At 41.3% G+C, this 22,832-nt stretch overlaps 2 protein-coding genes across 2 annotated transcripts; both read left to right on the top strand.

Annotated features, from left to right (window-relative positions):
* Window positions 1–5,685: 5,685 nt before the first annotated feature.
* Window positions 5,686–8,307, top strand: LOC124671748 (filament-like plant protein 7). The gene is made up of 3 exons (XM_047208079.1): window positions 5,686–5,707; window positions 6,266–8,096; window positions 8,199–8,307. Exons 2-3 carry the CDS (start codon window positions 6,313–6,315, stop codon window positions 8,305–8,307), a joined length of 1,893 nt encoding a protein of 630 aa, XP_047064035.1. The 5' UTR covers window positions 5,686–5,707; window positions 6,266–6,312.
* Window positions 8,283–9,107, top strand: LOC124671747 (filament-like plant protein 4). Its single transcript, XM_047208078.1, has 2 exons — window positions 8,283–8,433; window positions 8,658–9,107. The coding sequence occupies exons 1-2, from the start codon at window positions 8,338–8,340 to the stop codon at window positions 9,105–9,107; spliced, it is 546 nt and encodes a 181-aa protein (XP_047064034.1). The 5' UTR covers window positions 8,283–8,337.
* The last annotated feature ends 13,725 nt before the right edge of the window (window positions 9,108–22,832 follow it).

Here is a 22,832-nt window from a genome sequence, read left to right as displayed (position 1 = left end):
CGTTTCTTGCAACTGCGCCGAAGAAGATGTTTATTCCACCGCAGACAGTGAAGCACTTTGCCGAGACGAGAATGAAGAGACCTGAGCTGAGAGCTGATTATGACCGCTCTCTTGGACAGTCCTCTAAAGCGATGAAAGAAGCAAAAAAAGTCGCCCAGCTTGGACAGCAGGACATTCAGGCCGCACCCCACTTCATCGTGGAGCCATATCATGATCCAGAGACGGCATCGATGATCGAACGGGCGGCTAGAGCTCAGGGAGCATCAGTTGAGTACGAAGATTACTATCCAACGGCTCAAATGGTAAACAAGTATAGATACGGATCTGATCTCGTCAAACACCGGCGAGCTCGCGCGTCTAGGGACTCGGATGCGAAGGTTGCATGACTGGTACCTGAAAGCCTGTCGAAGAGGTGATCGCTACCTCACGGTGTATCTTAGAGATGAGCATTACTTCCGGGGGGAAGACGAGATAAACATTGACGTAGAAGAACTGTTTCAGTTATTCAATCAAGACGCCCTCGACAAAGCTGTCATCAGTTGCTACTGCCTGTAAGTGATTTATTTGTGTAATTAAGTTTGTAGCTCATTCATTTGCACTAACAATTATCCTCATTATATTCTTTGTGTACGCTATACATTTAATTATGCGAGAATGAAGAAGCTGGAATACAAAAGAGGCAAGCTCCTACCGTCGGGGTTCATAGACCCAAACACAGTTCATGAAGTTACGGTTCGAGACTTCGCCAAGGACACGAGAGGACAACATCGTAATGTTTTTAGAGAAGCAAGCGAGACAAAGAGGATATATTCTTTCCCTACAACTTCAAGTGAGTGTTATATATAACATACATTATGCTTGTGCACCTTCCACTTTATTCTCGTAATCATTGAGCTATGCTTGTGCAGTTTCCATTTTATTCTCCTAATCATTGATCTTCACCTTGGAGTCGTAAACGTCATGGACTCGAAACGTAAAGAATATGCGGAATGGGCGGACATGGCTGCCATCCTCCAGAGGTAGTTTCAATCAATTTCGTATTGGCATCTTCATCTGCTCTAATTCGAAGATATCATCAACTAATCAATTACTCATTTACTCATTATTTTTTGCCGGGCAGGGCTTGGAAACGGTTCATTAATACTGTTCCGGGTGAATGGAAACCGGAGCTTACATTTAGAGATTACCCTGTAAGTAGTACTATATATATAGCTATGTCAGTGAAACTTTATATATGATATTTACTTTCAATACGATGCTTGATTATTAGTTTGATCGAACTATTTTTCGTAAAGTGTATGAGGCAGGAAAAAGGGAATAACTTATGTGGATACTACGTACGCACCTTCATGCGTGACATGTCCTGTCCCAAGGGTGGGGATCCCCAAATACACCACACTCGTGTACGATAACAAATTTTCACAATTAATCTTAATTAGTACCATCTATTGTATTGAGTTCCATTCATATATTGATCTCCTTTTTTAAATATAGATGACACGCCTGCGGGACACTCTCATAACGACGGATCAAATAAAAGCAATTCAAGAGGAAATCGCGGGATTCTTTATTACCGAGGTCCTTACCCCAGGTGGAGAGCACTATCGGAAGATCGTGACGTTGGACGATATTCGTTCAGGAAAAGTTGTATTGTAAATATGCATGCATTACGTGTACTTGTGTTGACTATGTCGTGTACTGTTGACGATGTCTATATATATTCATGACGATTTTTTGTGGTTTCTTGAATGATATATATATGCATTGCTGAAACTCTGCCGCGGCAAGGAAACAGATCTGTTTCTCTGCCGCGGCGAGAAACGCTGGTACAGCCCAAATCTGTGCCGCGGCAGAGAAATAGCAATTCTCTGCCGCGTCAGAGAAACATAGGCCCGGTTCGTACCACGAACCGGGACCAAAGCCCTTCCACCGCGAGCTCCCTGGCCGCACCACGTGTCGAGGCCTTTAGGCCCGGTTTATCTTTGAACCGGGACTAAAGGTACTCACTTAGTCCCGCCTAGTTGGTCCCGGTTCGGGAACCGGGTCTAAAGGCCCAAATGGACCGGGCCTATTGCCCCGTTTTCCACTAGTGCACCAACCAGGCAACCAAGCTGGGCAATTGATGGCAAAAACAGACTAGGCGCTAGCAGCTTTTCTCAGCTGGTGGTCGACGAGGTGGAGTCCCTTGAAGCTGCCGCGACGTTTTCCTTCGCCACGGCATAGCGCACGTTGCTGGATCCAAGAAAGTCAGAAGGTACATCACTTGTATGATATCTGTTCGCCTTCATATGCAATTGCTAGATTCTTTCCTGTTCCATTGGTTCTTGCTCGGAATCGAGTGCTGTCCCTGAACTCTTTATGCGGCATCTCTGCAAACAAGTGGATTGCCAATATCAAGGCTAGTCCCTAGGAATCGGAGCTTCAAAGCCAGCTACATATGTACAGTCATGCATCTTTGCATTCCAAAGTTCTCAAAAAGCATGAAGTACTCCAAGGTTTTCAAAAGACATGAAAGTACTGCAAAGTTATTGTTGTGAAATGAGAACCTTTTAGAATCAATGAAAAAAAAATAACTACTAGTGTTTTTGTTCGGCAAATACAAAAGACAAATAATTTCCTTTGCTTTTTTTTTTTGCTTCTCGCAAGATTAATCCTTTTCCGGATGAAATTATACGAACTAACTATTCAAAAAATACCAAATCTACTTTTTGTCTTGCCGTACTCTTCACATCTATGGATGTGTACACATCCATTGGAAAGTCAGGAGGTGTAAACCGGCCGTTAAAAATTGGATTTAAGTTTGCAGGACAACTTTCGCAACACGAAGTTAAATTTTATTGTTATGTGAAATGCACACAATTCATAATTCTCTTAAATAATTTTATTTTGAAGATTCGTGTCTTGCAATAAACGAAAGTAATTTTTTTCTATACTGTAATTGGCACGATTGCTCATATTTCACAGTAGTACTTTTTGGTTCACATAATTTCTAAAATACATGAATATGAAAAATGTAGGGCCTTTTGGTTCGTAGGATTTTATAAAAAAAACCAAGAATAAGGAAAACGTAACCTTGCAATTTCATGACATATTTTTTTTATCCTACAATAATCTTGAAAAACGTGAAAATGTAATAGAAACTGTTTGGCTGCACCACAAGAAACAAAAGGAAGAAATTTGGTACAATAAATATATGCAAGCGATACTTGTTAATGAAAGCACATGAAAATTTCAATGGGGTTAGACCGGAGTTTTTTTTTCCTATGTAGCATGCAAAGTTGTCCGGAGGAAAAAAATCACATGTTTTTTAATCCTACAAGCAAAACAAACCCTAGAAAAAATACTAACGAATACAATCCCCAAATACCACTCCGAACTTCCTTTGAACCAAAGAGGCCCTAGGATTGGGGTCATGCCATCCTAAATCCCACACAGTATAAGTTGTTGATTGCTCCGCAAGTAAAACACATGAATTTGTGGAATAAGTACATGGCATGGTTATCATTGAAATAAAGGAAAATTCCATGAGGTTAAACCCATGGGAAATTTCCATATGCAATATGGCCTATAGGAAAATTTTCAGTGGTCTCTAAGCACACAAATCAAATAGGTTCTATAGGAAATTTTCCTAAGGAATAGCATTCCCCAAAATTCCGACGAAGGCTCATTTCATCCAAAGAGACCCGTGCTTTTTGTGCGAGACTCCCAATCTTACGCAGAGGGGAAGGACACTCACACCCCTCCTGGCGGACCAACAACCTAGTAGAATTTTTGTTTGGTATTTTATTGTTTTGTGCCCGTAGTTTGTTTTTCGTTATTTCCTTTCTCTTTTATTTTATCAATTTACCTACTATTTATATTTATTTTATAATAATTTTCCATTGTCAATTTTCTTGGTAGGTTTTCTACTTATTATATGTACTTATATTAATTTTTTTATTCGTGGGCCTTTATATTTTGTTTTCTATCCATTCTTTTGGAAAACCAATAAAATTGAACATAATTAATTCCCTCTCAAGCATCTATATATGTCAAATAATTTTTAGAAGCAGTGGGTTTTTCTTTACTTAGATGAATTTTCTATTGGCATACAGGATCGTTTCCCACATAAGCCAAAACATATTTCAAAAAGTAATCCCGTAATTTTTTGATTGAAACAATTTTTATAACTTGTATACATTTTACATGACATACATACACATTTTCTTGTAGACATGAAACATGTTTCAATCCTTTTTCACATGCTCCATTTATTATTTGTACTAAGCATGATTTTTTGTTAAAAGAAAATAAAGTTACGAGCAGTAGTTTAACAGGTTGCCAGCCCATTTACACTTGCATAGGAGGCTCCAAAGTTTCTCCATGTTTGTGGGCCACAGAACTATACAGTATTTTTCATTTCAAAAAAAAAACTATACAATATTTTTTTGTTGAGGGCTTTTTTTAGTAAGGGCATCTCCAACGGGACGACGCATTTATTTATCCGCGAGCTTCCGTTTGCGTCGCCCCACGAACGCGAAAATGACCGTTTTTGTCCGTGCGTCCGTTTGCGTCTGGGGTCTGGGGGTGGCTCCAGCGGGGCGACACATTTTTCCTTTCTACTTGTTTTTTTTTCCTCTTCTCCATTTAAACATAGTTTTAAACATTACATATTGGAACATGGTTTTACACAAACTAATACATAATTAATACATAATTAGGAACATGGTTTATGGTTGACACAAATAAAACATTGTAAAAATAGAAAACCAGTTGTGTTAATTTGCGTATGTTCGCTGCCAAGGAAGAACACTCGAGGGCACACTCAGTCACCCAAACTGGAAAATGCACGGCCCCGGGGGCGCCTAGGCCCGTGGCCTCGACCGCCTCGCAGGCCACTAGGACCCGCCATGGACTTCATCACGGGCCTGGCTGCGTCGCAGGAAGAGCTAGGCGCCGCTACGGTGGAGCTTGTGGCGGCTAGGGTTTGCTTCGCAGGAAGAATGCGCGTCCTCTTTATATAGGCCGGAGGCAGGAGACGCTGCAGGACGCATTGGCGGTGGTGGGCGGCGGCCGCTTGGCAGCCGAGGCATCGCCATTAACGTGGCGCAGACTGCCGAAGCGACGCCTCGGCGCCAGTTGCTGGCGCGCCTGAGAACACGCATCGACGCAGGGTCGCTGCCAGGCGGGCCAGACGAAACGTCCGCCAGACGCGAGCGGACACGAAATTTAGACCAGGTTTGCGTCGCCGCGGACGGCCCAGTCACTTTGCGTCGCCCGCTAAAGGTGGTACCAGACGCATTTTTTGGTCCTGCGGATGCAAACGGTGCTCGGGCCGCTGGAGATGCCCTAACTACTGGACGTCCTTGTTTTTGGATCGACGAAAACGTCCTCGTCGGGTTGAACTTGGGCCAAACCGTCGTCTAAACTCCCAATGCCTGTATTGCACTTCCCATACGAGCGCAACTTCTCCCCTCTAAAAAACAAAACAAAAAAGAGCGCAACTTCTCAACTCAGCACGCGAAGGCCATACGGCCGCGTCTTTTGGCGGCTGAAGGCGCACGGGACAGTCATGCCGCCACCGGGGCCGGGGATGGCGGAGGTACGAGCATGCAGTTTTGGATGCCGCACGGCAGAGTGTGGTAATTGGCGGCGGCAATGGGGCGTGGGGGAAGGAGACCTTTTTTTTTTTGACCTGGGGGGAAGGAGACTTCAATCACGCTCTCCGGTAAGCCGCGCGCCCACACTGACTTACTCACCTCTACCTCCATTATCCAAGTTCAACACTAGGATATAATCGATGTGGAAGTACTCAAGTACGGATCTTGTCAAATTGCATTTGGGACGGTGGGCTTGGACCTCTAGAATTTCTGCGAGGTTTCTAAAATAAAGTGTTTACTGATTACTAGCCAAAAATCGTAAGTGCAAATTTTATTATATGAACTACAGTGCAGTACTAGTCAGTTTGAATTAGTCTGGTAATCTCAAAAGTCATAACACGTTGCAGTCTGCATCAGGCCAAATGGTTTATTATTTTTGGAATACTGTTCAGTGCTACGGTAGTTACTCATAATCATTCTGAAAAATTCAGCTGAAGCTATGTAAACTATGTACAATTGCTTATTATGTTTCATTGAACAAATTGTTATTAGCTCACAATAGCGTAACATTTTTTTTTGAAGCTGAACTGTGGGTTTCTCCACTGCATATATTTCTATAAATAATAACACAAGTTTTTTTTTTTGCGAAAATATAACATAAGATTTTGAAATCATGATTATTTCAGAAGGGCCTTCATAACACTATATAGACGAAACAATTTCTGGGAGGGAAATGACTGAAATGGAGGATGCTTTGAGGTCCTGCACGGAGCAGCATCTTGTCCGCGAAGAGAACCAGTGCCTCATCATCGAAGCAGCTAACAAGATCTCCTCAGAGCAGACGAAATCACGGGATTTACTGCACAAATTAGAAGCTGCAAATAAGCGGTTTGCGAAGGCTGCCACTGAAAATTACAATCTTCAGAACACTGTCAACTCAAAGGACAAGTTCATCACAGAACTGAATGAGTCCAAAGCGCATTCACAACAGAGGCTAACTGAAGCAACAGCCAAGCTTGAATTTATGCAGAAACAGTGCGCGTCCCTTCAGTATGAGGTGCGCATGGCGCAGAAGGAACTCGAGATTCGGAACAAGGAGAGGGGGTATGACCTCCAGTCAATTGATGCTGCTCAGAAGCAGCAGCGGGAAAGCGCTCACAAGATCATTACATTGGAGGCTGAATGTCGGAGGCTGAGGACTATGGTCCAGAAGAGGTTGCCCAGTCCTGCAGCGTTGGTGAAGATGAAAGACGAGGTCGAGCAACGGGGTAGTACCAGTTCTGCTGAAAATGGAACGAGAAGGACACGCACAAGTACAACAGTGCAGCCATCACTGAGAGCAGCAACTCGGAGGCATTCTGTGTCTGAAGGTTACCTTGTCAAGTTGCAGGAGATGGATGATGAAAACAAGCATCTCAGGCAGTTATTAGCCACGAAGGAGAGGGGTATCCAGTCTGCGCAGTTGCAGTATGCAGACGAGGCATGCAAGGTGTTAGTAGTGCAAAGGCAACTCAAGGAGTTGTGGAGTGATCATGACTTGGAACAGAGCAACAATTCTGATCAGTTTGCCAGTCCTATAGTTTCCAAGCCAGAGCAGTTGAGAACTGGGAAGCAACAAACATCTCTGAGTCAGAGCAGAAGAATTGTAGTAACCGACATGCATCTGCTTGTTGATCTCGCCGAAATTGAGAAACTTGAGATGGAATCAAGGCCTACAAGTGAATCACATCAGTGTAGCACAGATGCATCCGATACATATTCCAAAATATTTCCACCAGAAATAGTTGGCAGAGATCAAATCTCTGAAGATGGGTTCTTTGAGTATCCTGAGTTGATTCAGGATGTTTTGAAACTGATCATACATATGCATCAAGCCAATAAAATAAGTTTTGATGTCATTCTGGATGACGTAACACGAGCATTGAGGAGTGAGGTTTCTGCCAAAGAAAAGGATGCCGTGGGTTTTTCATACCAACAGACAGAAATAGATAGCATGGTGGTCACTATGATTGAAAAGATCAGTTGCATGCTTGAAAGAACCACTGGAAACAATGTCACAAGGTCTCAACTGATTTTGCGTGAGAAAACAGAACTCACTTCACAACTAGAGCACTTGCTTCATGTCTGTAGTGATGCATTAAATGGAAAGGCTAATCTTCAGAAGTTCATTGATGAAGTTTGCTTGACCCTAGAGTGGGTAGTGAGCCAATATTTTTTATGTATTGGTGGACTAGACAACGTGGATTACATAATGAATACATGCAATGAAACTGAATTAGTGAGGACAGTAAGCATGCAGGAGAAGCAAGCAATGCATAGTGAAATGGATCCAGGAATGCGACAAGATCTACAGAAAGAACTTGCTAGAACAACTGAGGGACAAAACCCTGGTGCCATCCCAGAATATCGTTCTCAGATTCAGTTTTCCACTTGTAAAATTGATGAAGAACTGTTGGCAAGACAAGAGATGAATGACAATTGTCAGGAAAGGCAGTCAGTATCCCTTGGAGCAGAAAGGCAAGTCTTACTGAGAATCATCAATCGGTATTTATTATTTTCAACTTGTATGGTGTTATTTAGAATGATTCAAAATAGTGTAATACCTGTTTTGTGATGCAGTATTGCTGCTGATGGGAGTGTGGAAAACTCATCTGAAGTAGAGGGAAAACAACCAACCACAGTAATATCCAATGTCCTTCTCAGAAACTTTGTTTTATTTTGGTTTTAGTTCAATACATTGCAAATCTGGACGATTTACATGTCTATTTGCACAATATGTACAATACACCTTGTCTACTGGAGCATTCTTAGAAAAAACATATCACGGAACATGTCTAATTGTAGTCTCCATCAGGTGGGTAATGAGATTTTTATGAATTGAAATTTCATTATATATCAAGCAATGAAGGATGAGAAAGCATTTGCATGACACGCAATCCACTTGTTGGTACACAATCACTCAACACTATTGCACTACTAGATTTACCTCTTTTATCTTGCCAGTGGATACATTCTTTGCTGACCAATTTCCATCTATCTATGAATGATGGGAATCCATGTTGTTTCAAATTCTTTCAGATTTTGTCAATATCTGCAGCAGCCGAGAAACTTGCCAAGTGCCAGGAGACGATGACGAACGTAAGCAAACGACTGCGGGCTCTACAAACCCCGGCAAATGCAGATTCTCCAGGCAAAGAAAAGCCTGGTACCCTACCTCTGTCAGCTCCCATGGTTCTTGGTGAAGAGGATGTCAGACCTGCCGATTTCAACTCTCCCAGTTCTGAAGAAGTGCCACGGAAGAAACAACAAGGTGTACCTGTTGCAGCTGAGAAGGACCTTATACATGTGCAAGGTGCCGACAGGGGCCATAAAACTGGCAACATTGGTTTGAGACAAGCCGCTATTCCTCTACTGATTCCGAGGTCGCCGCGAATAACCTTTTCTAATGATATGAAGAAGAAGAAGAAACGGGGTGCGAGTTTGCTGAGTAGGCTCGTCTTCAGAAACAAGGCAATGCTCGGCTGTTAGCCTGCTACTGCAGCGCTCTCTGATTACAATTTACCAGTATTCTCAGCAGCGTTTGTGAGGGTTTGTTCTTGCTTTTAAGGTATATATGATGTATAATAGGTTTGTGGTTACTATACTTGTGAAATTTGTAAAACTGCCACTCAAGAACTATATTATTGAGCTAATAACATTGCACATACACAAAATTGTCCAACATGTGCAAACACATCCAACTAGTTGCAACTTGTCTCTCTCGGGGTGTAGAAACATCAAATAATCGGAATTGGACAATTGAACGCCACCTTAGGCACGGTCGGAATGGTAACTATGCGAAAACAGCAGAGGGGGGCCCTTGCAACGTCTGGCTAACGAAAATAGACGAAAAGGTACCCGTTTCTTTGCAATATTCAGAAATACCCTTGCCTGCTCCTTGCCTATGAACTTCACATCGGTCACTCCTCCATTCCCGCGCGTACTTCTCACCGCTTCTCCACCTCGATCACGTCGATAGTGGTGACCACACCGTCGATTTTTCCACGATGCTGCCGGACCCTCACATCCGCTCATCAAAGTGCAAATCCAGAATGAGAACATACAAGACAGTGCCAGGAAGTGTCCATCACCTTTTGTTTGGTGGTGAAGAGCTACAAAGATGCCATCAAGGTAAAATTGCAATTCCAGATTTGAATTCAACAATTATAACAAAGGAGGAAGAATCCCCTATTTCAGAAAATGCTGCCGCAAATGAGAACATATAGTGGAGCTGTAATGTCATTGTTTTATTGGAATGCATGTAATCCTGACAATTTGCAACTATGTTGCTAGGTCCTTATGTGCATTAGCTGACACTTTGCAACTATTTGTTGTTGATATGTAGTCCAATCTTTATTTTCATGTCAGTTTGTGTGTATGTGTCAATATGCAAACTATTTTCGAACTAACACTTTGCAACTATTCCTGAATATATGCAGATTACTTGCTCTCATTTCCAGTCATTTTATTTTCATGTTAGTGATTTGCCTGTCATTTTTATGTCATTTTCTGTTATTTTGTACATACATTTAGTGTGCTTGTTACTACTTGTTCGCATTTGGTCAAAATATTGGCAATTAACTGAATTTCCTGTCATTATATCGGTATTATGTGTTGTACACATTTAAACACATTACAATGCAGAAGGGGTGCATTTATTCAAACTCCATTGTGTGCTTACATCAACAAAAAAATAGACATAATTCATACAAAGCTCCTTATCATCAATAAAAAAGAACATAAATCATAGCACATGCAACAACTAAAATGACTATTCCTATTTCCTTATTCCCCCACTCTCATCTCTACCTTGTGATCCCTCACAAGCATCTTCTTCTCCAGCTTTATTCTTTGTATCATGACTTTTATATCACCTGCTTTTCCAACTTCAAATTCTCTGCTCCAATCTTCCTAATCATACCAGAACAAATGCACTACTTCTGGCCATCTAATTTTAGCTATGACACTCCTAACACATTACCTAAACGTGTGATACATCTCAAACGTATCTATAATTTTTGATGCTCCATGCTTGTTTTACACTAATTCATATATGTTTTGCTTACACTTCGATGCACTTTTATATGATTTCCGGCACTAACCTATTAATAAGATGACACAGTGTCAGTTTCCTGTTTTCTGTTGTTTTTGTATTTCAGAAAAGTTGTATTTCAGAAAAGTTGTACAGGAAATATTCTCGTAACTGGACGAAACAAAAGCCGAAGTCAATATTTTACCGAAACGAATACAGAGTCCGGAGGGGTGATGAAGTGGCGCCATAGGGCGGCCAGACCACCCCATGGCGCGGCCTGGGTGTGGCCCGCGCCTAGGGATGGTGTGGGCCCCCCAGGTGGCCACCGACCTCGCCTCCTTCGCCTATTTATTCACGATCTCGAGAAAACCCTGGATACCCGTGCCTCCATCCACGAAAAGTTCCGTCGCGGCCGCCATCGCAGAACCAATCTCGGGGGGTTCTGAAGCTCTTCCCACACCCTGCCGGATGGGGAAATCATCGCCGGAGGCATCTACATCGCCATGCCCGCCTCCGAAGTGATGCGTGAGTAGTTCATCCCTAGAATATGGGTCCATAGCAGTAGCTAGATGGTTGTCTTCTCCAATTTGTGCCTCATGTTTAGATCTTGTGAGCTGCCCTACATGACCAAGATCATCTTTATGTAACCCTACATGTTGTGTTTGCTAGGATCCGATGAATATTGTATACTATGTTGAGGTCGATTATATATTCCTGTCATATGTTATTTGTGATCTTGCATGCTCTCTGTTGCTAGTAGATACTCTGGCCAAGTAGATGCTTGTGACTCCAAGAGAGCGTATTTATGCTCGATAGTAGGTTCATGCCTCTACTAATCTGGGAGAGTGACAGTAACTTCTAAGATTGTAGATGTGCGGTTGCTATTAGGGAGAAAACAACAATATTTTATCCGAGGGTAATTCTATTGTTTACTTTACACACATTGCTTAATGTGATAATCTGTTGGTTGCAACTTAATACTGAAAGGGGTTCGGACGATAATAGGAAGGTGGATTATTAGTCATAGACGCAGTTGGATTACGGTCTATGTATTATGTTGTAATGCCCAATCAAATCTCATAGTAATCATCTTGTCATGTATGGTCGATAATTTTTAATTGCCCAGCTATAATTTTTTCACCCAGCATGCTATTTATCTTTATGGAGAGACAACTCTAGTGAACTGTGGACCACAGTCTTTTCCTTTACACTGATAAATTCAACCATTCCAATCCTGCTCTTTTACTTACTGCAAAGCTCTGTTCTTTTTAATTACTGCAAACATCTCTTTCCACTCGATACGTCTAATCCTTTGTGTTCAGTAAACCGGTGAGATTGACAACCTCACTTTAAGTTGGAGCAAAGTACTTTGGTTGTGTTGTGTGCAAGTTCCACGTTGTTGCTAACGCCGGTAGTGCGTCCTGCCACTAGTCAGCTAGCAACACCTTCAGAAGTCATGACTTTCTCCTACTGGTCGATTAAACCTTGGTTTTGTACTGAGGGAAAACTTGCTGTCGTGCTCATCACACCTTCCTCTTGGGGTTTCCCAACCGCTTCCACAACAACGTTCATCAAGATTGTCTGGCGCCATCACCGGAGCACCATCAAGATTTTCTGGCGCCGTTGCCGGGGAGAAAGAGGATTTCTGCAAGGTGAGTCTCTCATCTCCAATCTCTTTACTTTGTTATTGTTTGCTTAGTTTACTTTATTTTGTTTTGTTTGCTTCATTATATCAAAAACACAAAAAATAGTTTCTTTTTACAATCGTCTTTATATCAAAAATACAAAAAAATGGTTTCTATTATTACTATTATTTCTGTTGCTTAGTTTTAATTTTGCTAAAGTGGGTTCCGCTGAAAATACTAAGTTATGTGACTTTACTAGCACCAACAACAATGATTTTATTTGTACACCTATTGCTCCACCTACTCCTGAAGCAGCTTTCTATGAAATTAAACCTGCTTGATTAAATCTTGTTATGAAAGAGCAATTTTCTGGTGTTAGTACTGAAGATGCCGCTTCTCACCTTAATAATTTTATTGAAATTTATGAGATGCAAAAATATAAGGATATAGATGGTAACATTATAAAACTGAAATTGTTTCCTTTCTCTTTGAGAGGTAGATCTAAAGATTGGTTGCTATCTTTGCCTAGAAATAGTATTGATTCTTGGGTTAAATGCAAAGTTGCTTTTATTGGAAAATATTATCCTCCTCCTAAGATTGTATCCTTGAGAAGAGACATAATGAAATTTAGACAATTTGATAATGAACATGTTGCTCAAGCTTGGAAAAGAATGAAATCTTTGGTAAAGAATTGTCCCACTCATGGACTGACTAATATTTTTTCAATAAATCTCCTGAATTCAGCTGCTGGAGGTACCTTTATGTCCATTACTTTGGGGGCTGCAACTAAATTACTTTATGATATGATGATAAGTTATTCTGAATGACACACCGAGAGAGCTCCACAAGGTAAGAAGGTAAATTTTATCGAAGAAACTTCCTCCTTGAGTGATAGAATTGATACTATTATGTCTATGCTTGTTACTGGTAAAGCACATGTTGATCCAAATAATATTCCGTTAGCTTCTTTGGTTGCTCAAGAAGAGCATGTTGATGTGAACTTCATTAAAAACAACAATTTAAACAACAATGCGTATAGGAATAATTTTGGTAGCAACAATTATAGGCAATATCCTTCGAATAATGGTAATGCTTATGGCAATTCTTATGGTAATTCCTACAACAACAATAAGAGTACACCCTCTAATCTTGAAATCATGCTTAAGGATTTTATTAGTAAACAAACTGTTTTCAATAAAATTGTTGAGGAAAAGCTTGGTAAAATTGATATTCTTGATTCTAAAGTTGATAGCCTTGCTCATGATGTTGATTTTCTTAAATTAAAAGTGTTGCCTCATGATGTTAAAGGAAGTAAATTTTTTAATACCATTCAAGCTAGAATTGATGAAAATGTTAGGATGTTGGCGGAATTGCATGCTAGGTGAGAAAGAGAAGATGAAATTGCTAGAAACAATAATTTAACTAAAATTTATACCATTACCACCACCAGTAGCAATGAAGTTTCAAATAATATACACTCTCATACTATTAATGGTAAAATAAATGGTGTTGGAAAAATTCCCGCTCCTTCTACAAAATTGCCTAGAACCACAGAAACTATTCCTCATAAGTGTGCTGAAATTTTTCGGAGTATGGGAGACAAAAGTCCTTTCACCTTTGATAAAAATGACTTTGATTTTGATTATTGCAATATCTCTGAAGTAATTAAGCTCTTACAAAATCTTGCTAGAAGTCTTAATTCTAGTGCTATAAATATGACTTTTACAAAGCATATTACATATGCTCTTATGCAAATTAGAGAGGAGAAATGAAAACGTGAAGCCTCTATTCTAAAAGTTAGAAGATGGCTAGGAGCCCATCATTAAGATTAAAATATATGGATTTTATTGCAATGCTTTATGTGATCTTGGTGCAAGTATTTCTGTTATGCCTAGAAAAATCTATGATATGCTTGATTTGCCACCGTTGGAACAATGTTATTTGGATGTTCATCTTGAAGAAAACTTTGGGGATAGTTGATAATATTCTTATTATGGTTAACAATAACATTGTCCCCGTTGATTTTGTTATTTTGGATATTGAATGCAATGCTTGTTGTCCAATTATTTTGAGAAGATCGTTTCTTAGAACTGTTGGTGCTGCTATTGATATGAGCGATGGGATTATTAAATATCAATTCCCACTCAAGAAAGGTATGGAACACTTTCCTCGAAAAATAAAATAAGTCACCTTATGACTCTATTATTAGAATAAATTATGATGTCGATGCTTCTTCATTTGATAATACTTGATGCTCGCTCTTTTTCTGCGCCTAGCTAAAAGTCATTAAAGAAAAACACTTTTGGGAGATAACCCATGTTTTATTTACTGTAATTTTTTTTGTTGAGACTTGGAAGTTATTACCTCTGTAATAACCTCTCGTAATCATTTTTATTTTGTTTTTGTGCCAAGAATAGCCTGTAATAGGAAGAAAGTAAGATTTGGAGAAGTTGCTGTCCCGAAAATAGATTCTATGATGTTACCATAAAAATTCGTAAAAATAGCCAGAGAGGAATTTTGAGCTTCCATATTTTATGCATATGACCCAGGGTATAATCTAACTTTCGTTAGTTGACCACATTTCGAGATAAGCAACAGAGAATTTTCAAAAAATATCAATCTTTACCGGCTATTCTATTTTGACAGATTTCTGCACTATTTGCATTTGCCTCTTAAATCTCTTTCTTTTTGAGTTCTTTTGATCAAAGAGCTTTTTGAAAGGTTGCTACAGTAGCTAATGCTTTAATAGATGTTTGATATATGTTAGTACTGAACCCAAGTGGATCCGTTTATTTTGATTGTACTAATGCTGCTAATAAGAATCGTGTGAAGTTTTGTATGAAGAAAGTTTTCAAGTGTAGGGAGAGAAGAACGATGTGATGAGATGAAGAATGGACAAAATCTCAAGCTTGGGGATGCTCCTGCACCCCAAGAAATATCCAACAGGTACAAGCGTCAAAGCTTGGGGATGCCCAAGGCATCCCCTCTTCATCAACAAAGCAACATGTCATCTCTCTATGCGCTATATTTTTATTGCTTCATACGCTATGTGTTGTTCTTGGAGCGTCTTTATTTTTGTTTTTAGTTTAATTTAGTTTTGTTTGCTGTAGCATATGTTGGATCCCGACACATTTATTTTGGAGAAAGACCCGCTCCGTTTTAATTACATAGAACGCTCTAGTTTTCGCTGTTATTGTTCTGCGAGTGTTCTAGTTTTCTAGTACTGCGTTTAGCTCTTGTTTTTTCACTTGAATTTTGCTCAGAGCTCGTTAGTATTCTTTATTTGTGTATGATTAGTGATACGTCTCTGACGTATCGATAATTTCTTATGTTCCATGCCACATTATTGATGATATCTACATGTTTTATGCATACTTTATGTCATATTTATGCGTTTTCCGGAACTAACCTATTGACGAGATGCCGAAGTGCCAGTTCCCGTTTTCTGCTGTTTTTGGTTTCAGAAATCCTAGTAAGGAAATATTCTCGGAATTGGACGAAATCAACGCCCAGGGTCCTATTTTCACATGAAGCTTCCAGAAGACCGGAGGAGATACGAAGTGGGGCCACGAGGTGGCGCCACACTAAGGCGGCGCGGCCAGGCTAGGGCCCGCGCCGCCCTGTCGTGTGGGTCCCTCGTGACTCCACCGACCTTGCCCTTCCGCCTATTTAAGGTCTCCGTCGCGAAAACCCTACCACGTTCGACGAAACCAGAGAAAACCTTCCAGAGCCGCCGCCATCGCGAAGCCAAGATCTGGGGGACAGGAGTCTCTGTTCCGGCACGCCGCCGGGACGGCGAAGTGCCCCCGGAAGGCTTCTCCATCAACACCACCACCATCTTCATCAACGCTGCTGTCTCCCATGAGGAGGGAGTAGTTCTCCATCGAGGCTCGGGGCTGTACCGGTAGCTATGTGGTTCATCTCTCTCCTATGTACTTCAATACAATAATCTCATGAGCTGCCTTACATGATTGAGATTCATATGATGATGCTTGTAATCTAGATGTCATTATGCTAGTCAAGTGGATTTTACTTATGTGATCTCCGGAGACTCCTTGTCCCACGTGTGTAAAGGTGACGAGTGTGTGCACCGTGTGGGTCTCTTAGGCTATATTTCACGGAATACTTATTCACCGAGTTATGATTTGAGTTGGATGTCTCTATGAAATTGTGGTGTGTTAGTACCTCCTGTGAATGCTCAAAGTGACAGCGTGGGGTGTTCATTAGTACTTGGGAATGCATCTTTAAGGTTTGCCTACATGATGAATTAGTGTTCGTTATCTTGCCAGAGAGTAATTCAGAGTAGCATAGTGAAGTGCTTATTTATATCTCTTTATGATTGCAATGTGTTTTGTATCACAATTTATCCGTGTGCTACTCTAGTGATGTTATTAAAGTAGTTTATTCCTCCTGCACGGTGTAATGGTGACGAGTGTGTGCATCGTGTAGTACTTGGCGTAGGCTATGATTGTGATCTCTTGTAGATTATGAAGTTAACTATTGCTATGATAGTATTGATGTGATCTATTCCTCCTTTCGTAGTGTGAAGGTGACAATGTGCATGCTATGTTAGTACTTGGTTTGGTTATGTTGATCTGTTATGCACTCTAAGGTTATTTAAATATGAACATTGAATATTGTGGAGCTTGTTAACTCCGGCATTGAGGGTTCGTGTAATCCTACACGGTTAGTGGTGTTCATCATCCAACAAGAGGGTGTAGAGTCTAGCATCTATCTATTTATTCTGTTATGTGATCAATGTTGAGAGTGTCCACTAGTGAAAGTATGATCCCTAGGCCTTGTTCCTAAATACTGCTATCGCTGCTTGTTTGTTGTTCTGTTACATGTTTACTTCCTGCAATATTACTACCATCAACTGCACGCCAGCAAGCACTTTTCTGGCGCCGTTGCTACTGCTCGCATTTATTCATACCACCTGTATTTCACTATCTCTTCGCCGAACTAGTGCACCTATTAGGTGTGTTGGGGACACAAGAGACTTCTTGCTTTGTGGTTGCAGGGTTGCTTAAGAGGGATATCTTTGACCTCTTCCTCCCTGAGTTCGATAAACCTTGGGTGATCCACTTAAGGGAAACTTGCTGCTGTTCTACAAACCTCTGCTCTTGGAGGCCCAACACTGTCTACAAGAATAGAAGCACCCGTAGACATCAATTAGCTCTCTGGTCCATAATGTATTTCATCTCTGAGAGCTATTTCAAATAAGTTGATTGGTGTTGGATACGAGTCAAATGTTTCATGACTATAGTGATGCAAAAGAAAGCTTGTCTAGACTGTGGTATAGACTTTGGCATGTCATGTTGGATGTTATTCTTATCATATGCTTAGTATTTATTGTTGTAGCATGACTAGTCTCAAATGGCTGAGAGTGCATAATGTGCTATTGAAAGAATCATGTGTTGTTTCCATCATAAAAACATAATATTATGATATTCTCCTTTGATGCTTTATTGGGTTGACTTGGCACATGCTTATACCATGTTATGACTATAACCAGTCAACTAAAGCCTCTATGATCATTTAGTTTTTTAACTTGTAATATCACTTTATGCTTTGATTGATAATGTTTTATCGCTATGCATGATTATGACCATTATTGCTCTCTTAGTTGGTCGCTCCCCGTCTTTTGCTAGCTTTTGCTTGTACTGAGTATGCACTCTACTCGTGCATCCAACCACCATTAACCAAAGTTTGCCAATTGTGTCCAGCATATCTACCTATTAGCATTATTGCTATTCCAAGTATATTCATTATGCTTTTATTCATCTTGCAAATTAAATTTTGGCATGAGAAAGTTAGTCACTAAAGTTCTCACGAATTTGATGGCACATTTTGTTAGTTGGAAGTTAGTATAACCATGCTTTCATGGGGAACATTTTCAACATTGCACTTATATTTTGTTGACGTCATGTTCTTTTGTTTATGGATGTCTAGCGGTGCGAAATAAAATGGAAACTTGTAAGTCCATGAAGTTTGTATATGAGTTAGAGAAACGCATGTGCCGCTAATCTAAGCCATGCATCATTCATGGTGGAAATTTACAACTAAATCATAGTGAACATTCTATGAAGCATTTGCTACTAAAAGCTACACCCATAATAAATAAAATTGCTGAGATGCTCATTGTCTGTTTGTCTTATCATTTTGGCATGGGATTGCTTCTACAAGAGTACCTCCATATCATCGGGCAAGAGGTATCCCGTTGGTGGTTCTCAATGATACATGTATACTTACAATGATAAGAACTTATTTGGGACCTAAGTTGAGTAGCATGAGGTTTATGTACTCGCATTCAAGGGCATGAAATTTTCAACTTATGATTTGCAAGCATATAGCTCTTTTTTGACTCACATTAACGTTAACCATTCAAGATGCTTATGATAGGGGCAATGAGAGCTCAAAGCTAATAAATATCATACTTTTTGGAAGGTTTATAAAACTTGTTCATCTTGCTTACTCTGCAAAGAGTCTCTCTTTTACTTTTTTGTTCAGTCTTCATCTTCTACTTTATGCACCAATTAAGAGAGCATAGTTGTCATTCTTAGTGCAATGTGCATAATCCCAAAATTATTATTGATTGATTCATGATTATGACTATTGCTTGTTCTTAAATTACTTGTATCTAGTCACCCTCTGAACTTTAAAGGTGTCCTAGCATTTATGTTTTGCTACTTCATAAAAGACATATTGAGTACCACTTTGTTATGTTTACTCTATGCTCATAAACAAACAATTGTTTTCAATGCACTATTATTCATGATCATTTGTTTGAGTTACTCTTCATATTATAACATAATTGCTAAGTTCTATTGTTAGAATTATATCTATCATGCCTATGTTTAGAGTACTTTGATCAAGCTCACAATGCTTTACAATGCTTGATCAAGATTGTGTTGGCTGCATGTCACCTCAAAAATTATCTTTGTTATCACTTACCTACTCGAGGACGATCAGGAGTTAAGCTTGGAGAAGCTTGATACGTCTTAAACGTATCTATAATTTTTGATACTCCATGCTTGATTTACACCAATTCATATATGTTTTGCTTACACTTCGATGCACTTTTATATGATTTCTGGCACTAACCTATTAACAAGATACCACAGTGTCAGTTCTCTGTTTTTTATTGTTTTTATATTTCAGAAAAGTTGTACAGGAAATATTCTCGGAATTGGACGAAACAAAAGCCGAAGTCAATATTTTATCGAAACGAAGACAGAGTCCAGAGGGGGCACGAAGTGGAGCTATAGGGCGGCCAGACCACTCCATGGCGCGGCCTGGGTGTGACCCGCGCCTAGGGGTGGTGTGGCCCCCCCAGGCGGCCACCGACCTCGGCTCCTCCGCATATTTATTCACGATTTCGGGAAAACCCTGGATACCCGAGGCTCTATCCACGAAAAGTTCCGTCGCGGCTGCCATCGCAGAACCCATCTCGGGTGGTTCTGAAGCTCTTCCCGGCACCCTGCCGGAGGGGGAGATCATGGTCGGAGGCATCTACATAGCCATGCCCGTCTTCGAAGTGATGCGTGAGTAGTTCATCCGTGAACTATGGGCCCATAGCAGTAGCTAGATGGTTGTCTTCTCCAATTTGTGCCTCATGTTTAGATCTTGTGAGCTGCCCTACATGATCAAGATCATCTTTATGTAATCATACATGTTGTGTTTGTTGGGATCCGATGAATATTGTATACTATATTGAGGTCGATTATATATTCATGTCATATGTTAATTGTGATCTTGCATGCTCTCCGTTGCTAGTAGATACTCTGGCCAAACAGAGGAGTGGAAAGACACGAAAGAAATAAATGTCCCACGGTCTCCTCCGAGTTATGGAAACAACAATTCTTACTCTTATCGTAGATTCTTTTAGCTAGGTTATCATCATCTGTACTCAGCGAAACCTATGTCATAAATTGTTGGATGGATGTGCAATCGAGCGTGTGCGAGTTGCGGAGGGACGTAGTCGCAGTCGGCATGGAAAACCAAACGCGGTGGCCTATCCATCCCGTGCCCGCGACGCAGCCAACCGCTCCTCCCGCCCGCTCGCGTCGCGCATATTTGAGCGCTGCCGACCGAACGGACTGCTCACCGGCCGGGGGACCCGGGAGCCTGTGCACATGCCGCCGGCCGCTAGCTCTCGCCGCGATCGGACAAGACAAGGGGCGCCGCATTATTGTGCTCGCCCGCGATCGAGCCCGTGACCCAGCGACCGCGCCAGCGTGCGTCAACCTCTATGGCTCTACGTACTGTATCCGACGTAAGCTCACCCTTTTCTTAAGCCCCCCATGGCGTCGGTGTTGGCCCTGCTCCATTCGTACACACGGATTGACGGGCGCCTTTGCAATAATACCATGCATGTCGAACCGAGAGAAGCTAGCACCAAAGTGAACAGCCAGGCAGGCGAAAGGGGCGTCGCAACCACCCTACCCTCCGCATACCGCATGTGTACAATAGTACACAATACTATACCTAGGTATATCTGAAATATACATATCATCACATTCACAGATGCAAGTTGCGACGTTGCTGTGCTAGCCGACTTCACCGGTGGAAGTACATGCATGAGAATACATTGTTGGATGGTCAGGAGGGTAGTGACACCCGCAGCCTACCAAAAATCGAACCTCAAATTTAACACTTTAGTGTCTCATAAAAGACGAAATTTAGTTCAGTGGGAGATGACGTTTCTTAACAGCGAGACGTTTATCGCAGCTTCATCAATATAAAGACTCGCTGGAGAAATTTCTTGGACTTACCCTTTCGAATATGTTTACAGAGGTATGTTGTCTGTGTGAGCGTTCAAATGTTTATACGTACTATTTATCAGTGTTTGCATCTGTAATATAATTCGCAAAAAAATAAGGTATATATGATGTGATGCGTTCTGTGATGTCCTCGCTGGTTGTTGAAAGTTGTTTTGGGGCGCCAATTCGCATGGTCACGACGGAGAGCGACACGGTTGAACATTCTCCGTAGGTACAACTATGGATCGACCATCACGTGGTCCGTCCGAGTTAGCCGGGCAGTGAACTGGCCAAATGGACGGGTCGATCGACCACATGTGTATTTCTTATCTCTAGATAAAATTGTATAATTCTTTTTTCCTATAAAAGGTTATTATAGATTTGTGAAAGTTTAGATGTATGTAGGCACTATTTAGTAGTGTATACATACATCTAAATTTAGATAAGTGTAAGACATTATTTTATAATTGGAGAGAGTACTATACATCTATTTCGAAAATTCTAATGTACTAGGTGAACATGGCCACGTTAATTAACGCCATCCAAAGTTACCAGGCGTTGAACTCGTGTGAGCTCTAGCAATTTTTGTTTTTTTAAATTTTTTCTTCGAAAAAACCACCATCGTTGCTGCATTAGATGGCTTGATAGGATGGCTTCATGCTTCTTTCCAACTTTTTTACTAAAAGGGGCAACTTGCACGTACGTTTTTACATGCATCAAACATAAAGACATTTATATGCAATTATAGAGTAACCAAAAAATATTCAGCCCCAGAGGTCTAAGTTAATTTTCATTCAAATGTGAATGAAAAAAAAATTGTACCTAATTTTAACAATGAGTAGGAGGGAACTACGTACGGCATGGTGATCTTCATCACGGTAATGTAGGCACTGCATCGCTTCTTTGCCTTCGCCATGAATTAGGGGATACTATCCTCTCTAGGGCTGGTATGTGACAACACCTATCTCTATTTGCGGACTACACATGTTATTCATCAAACAACACACTTGGACAAGATAAGTCGTGCCAATACCGCCTTTTTCTCTAGCAAAGCTTATACTTGATGTCTTCTCCTTGATTTAGCTTAGCCGCTTATACTTCGAGTCCACCCTCTATTCTCACACGGGATTCGCCGCGATTGTGACTTTTTTTTTGAGAGAGAGAACACGTCACTTTATTGATCACAAAGCATCAATACAAAGGATCTTCCGGATGCAATCCGGAGCAAAATCATAAATAAAGCCTAAGCTAGAAACATCACAAGTTCTAGCAAAAATGTGTGCCGCCTCGTTGAGAAAACGTCTAACATGCCGCGTTTGTGACTTGTGACCATGTACCTAGCTAGCCAGTCGGGCCCCACACAGGAACTACGGGAGAACTGCGCTTTGCCGTGCAGCAGGAACGCACGGCAAAGGCCAAAATACGCTCGGCAAAACCTTTGCCGTGCGGGCTTGCACGGCAAAGATTGCTCGGCAATGAACCGCCCGGCAAAGCCGTCTTTGCCGTGCACCGCGCGAAAATGGCACGGCAAAGCCTTTGCCGTGCGCACTGGCTTTGCCGTGCGCTGGGCCAGCGTTGCCGTGCGAATGTCGTTGCCGTGCGCCTTCAGTCTTTGCCGTGCGGCCGGCTTTGCCGTGTGCTCCACCCCCATCCCGCACGGCAAAGTCTCCTCTTTGCCGTGCGCTTCCCCTCCACCCCGCACGGCAAACATGCTACAGCAGAACTGCCACAGCCGCGCAGTGCACAGCAGGGCAACCTTTGCCGTGTGTATGTGCACGGCAAAGGCCTTCTTTGC

The sequence above is a fragment of the Lolium rigidum genome, chromosome 7 (assembly GCF_022539505.1).
Source record: "Lolium rigidum isolate FL_2022 chromosome 7, APGP_CSIRO_Lrig_0.1, whole genome shotgun sequence".
Taxonomy (NCBI): domain Eukaryota; kingdom Viridiplantae; phylum Streptophyta; class Magnoliopsida; order Poales; family Poaceae; genus Lolium; species Lolium rigidum.
The sequence above is the reverse complement of the archived record's forward strand: the minus strand, read 5'-3'. Positions and strand labels throughout refer to the sequence as shown.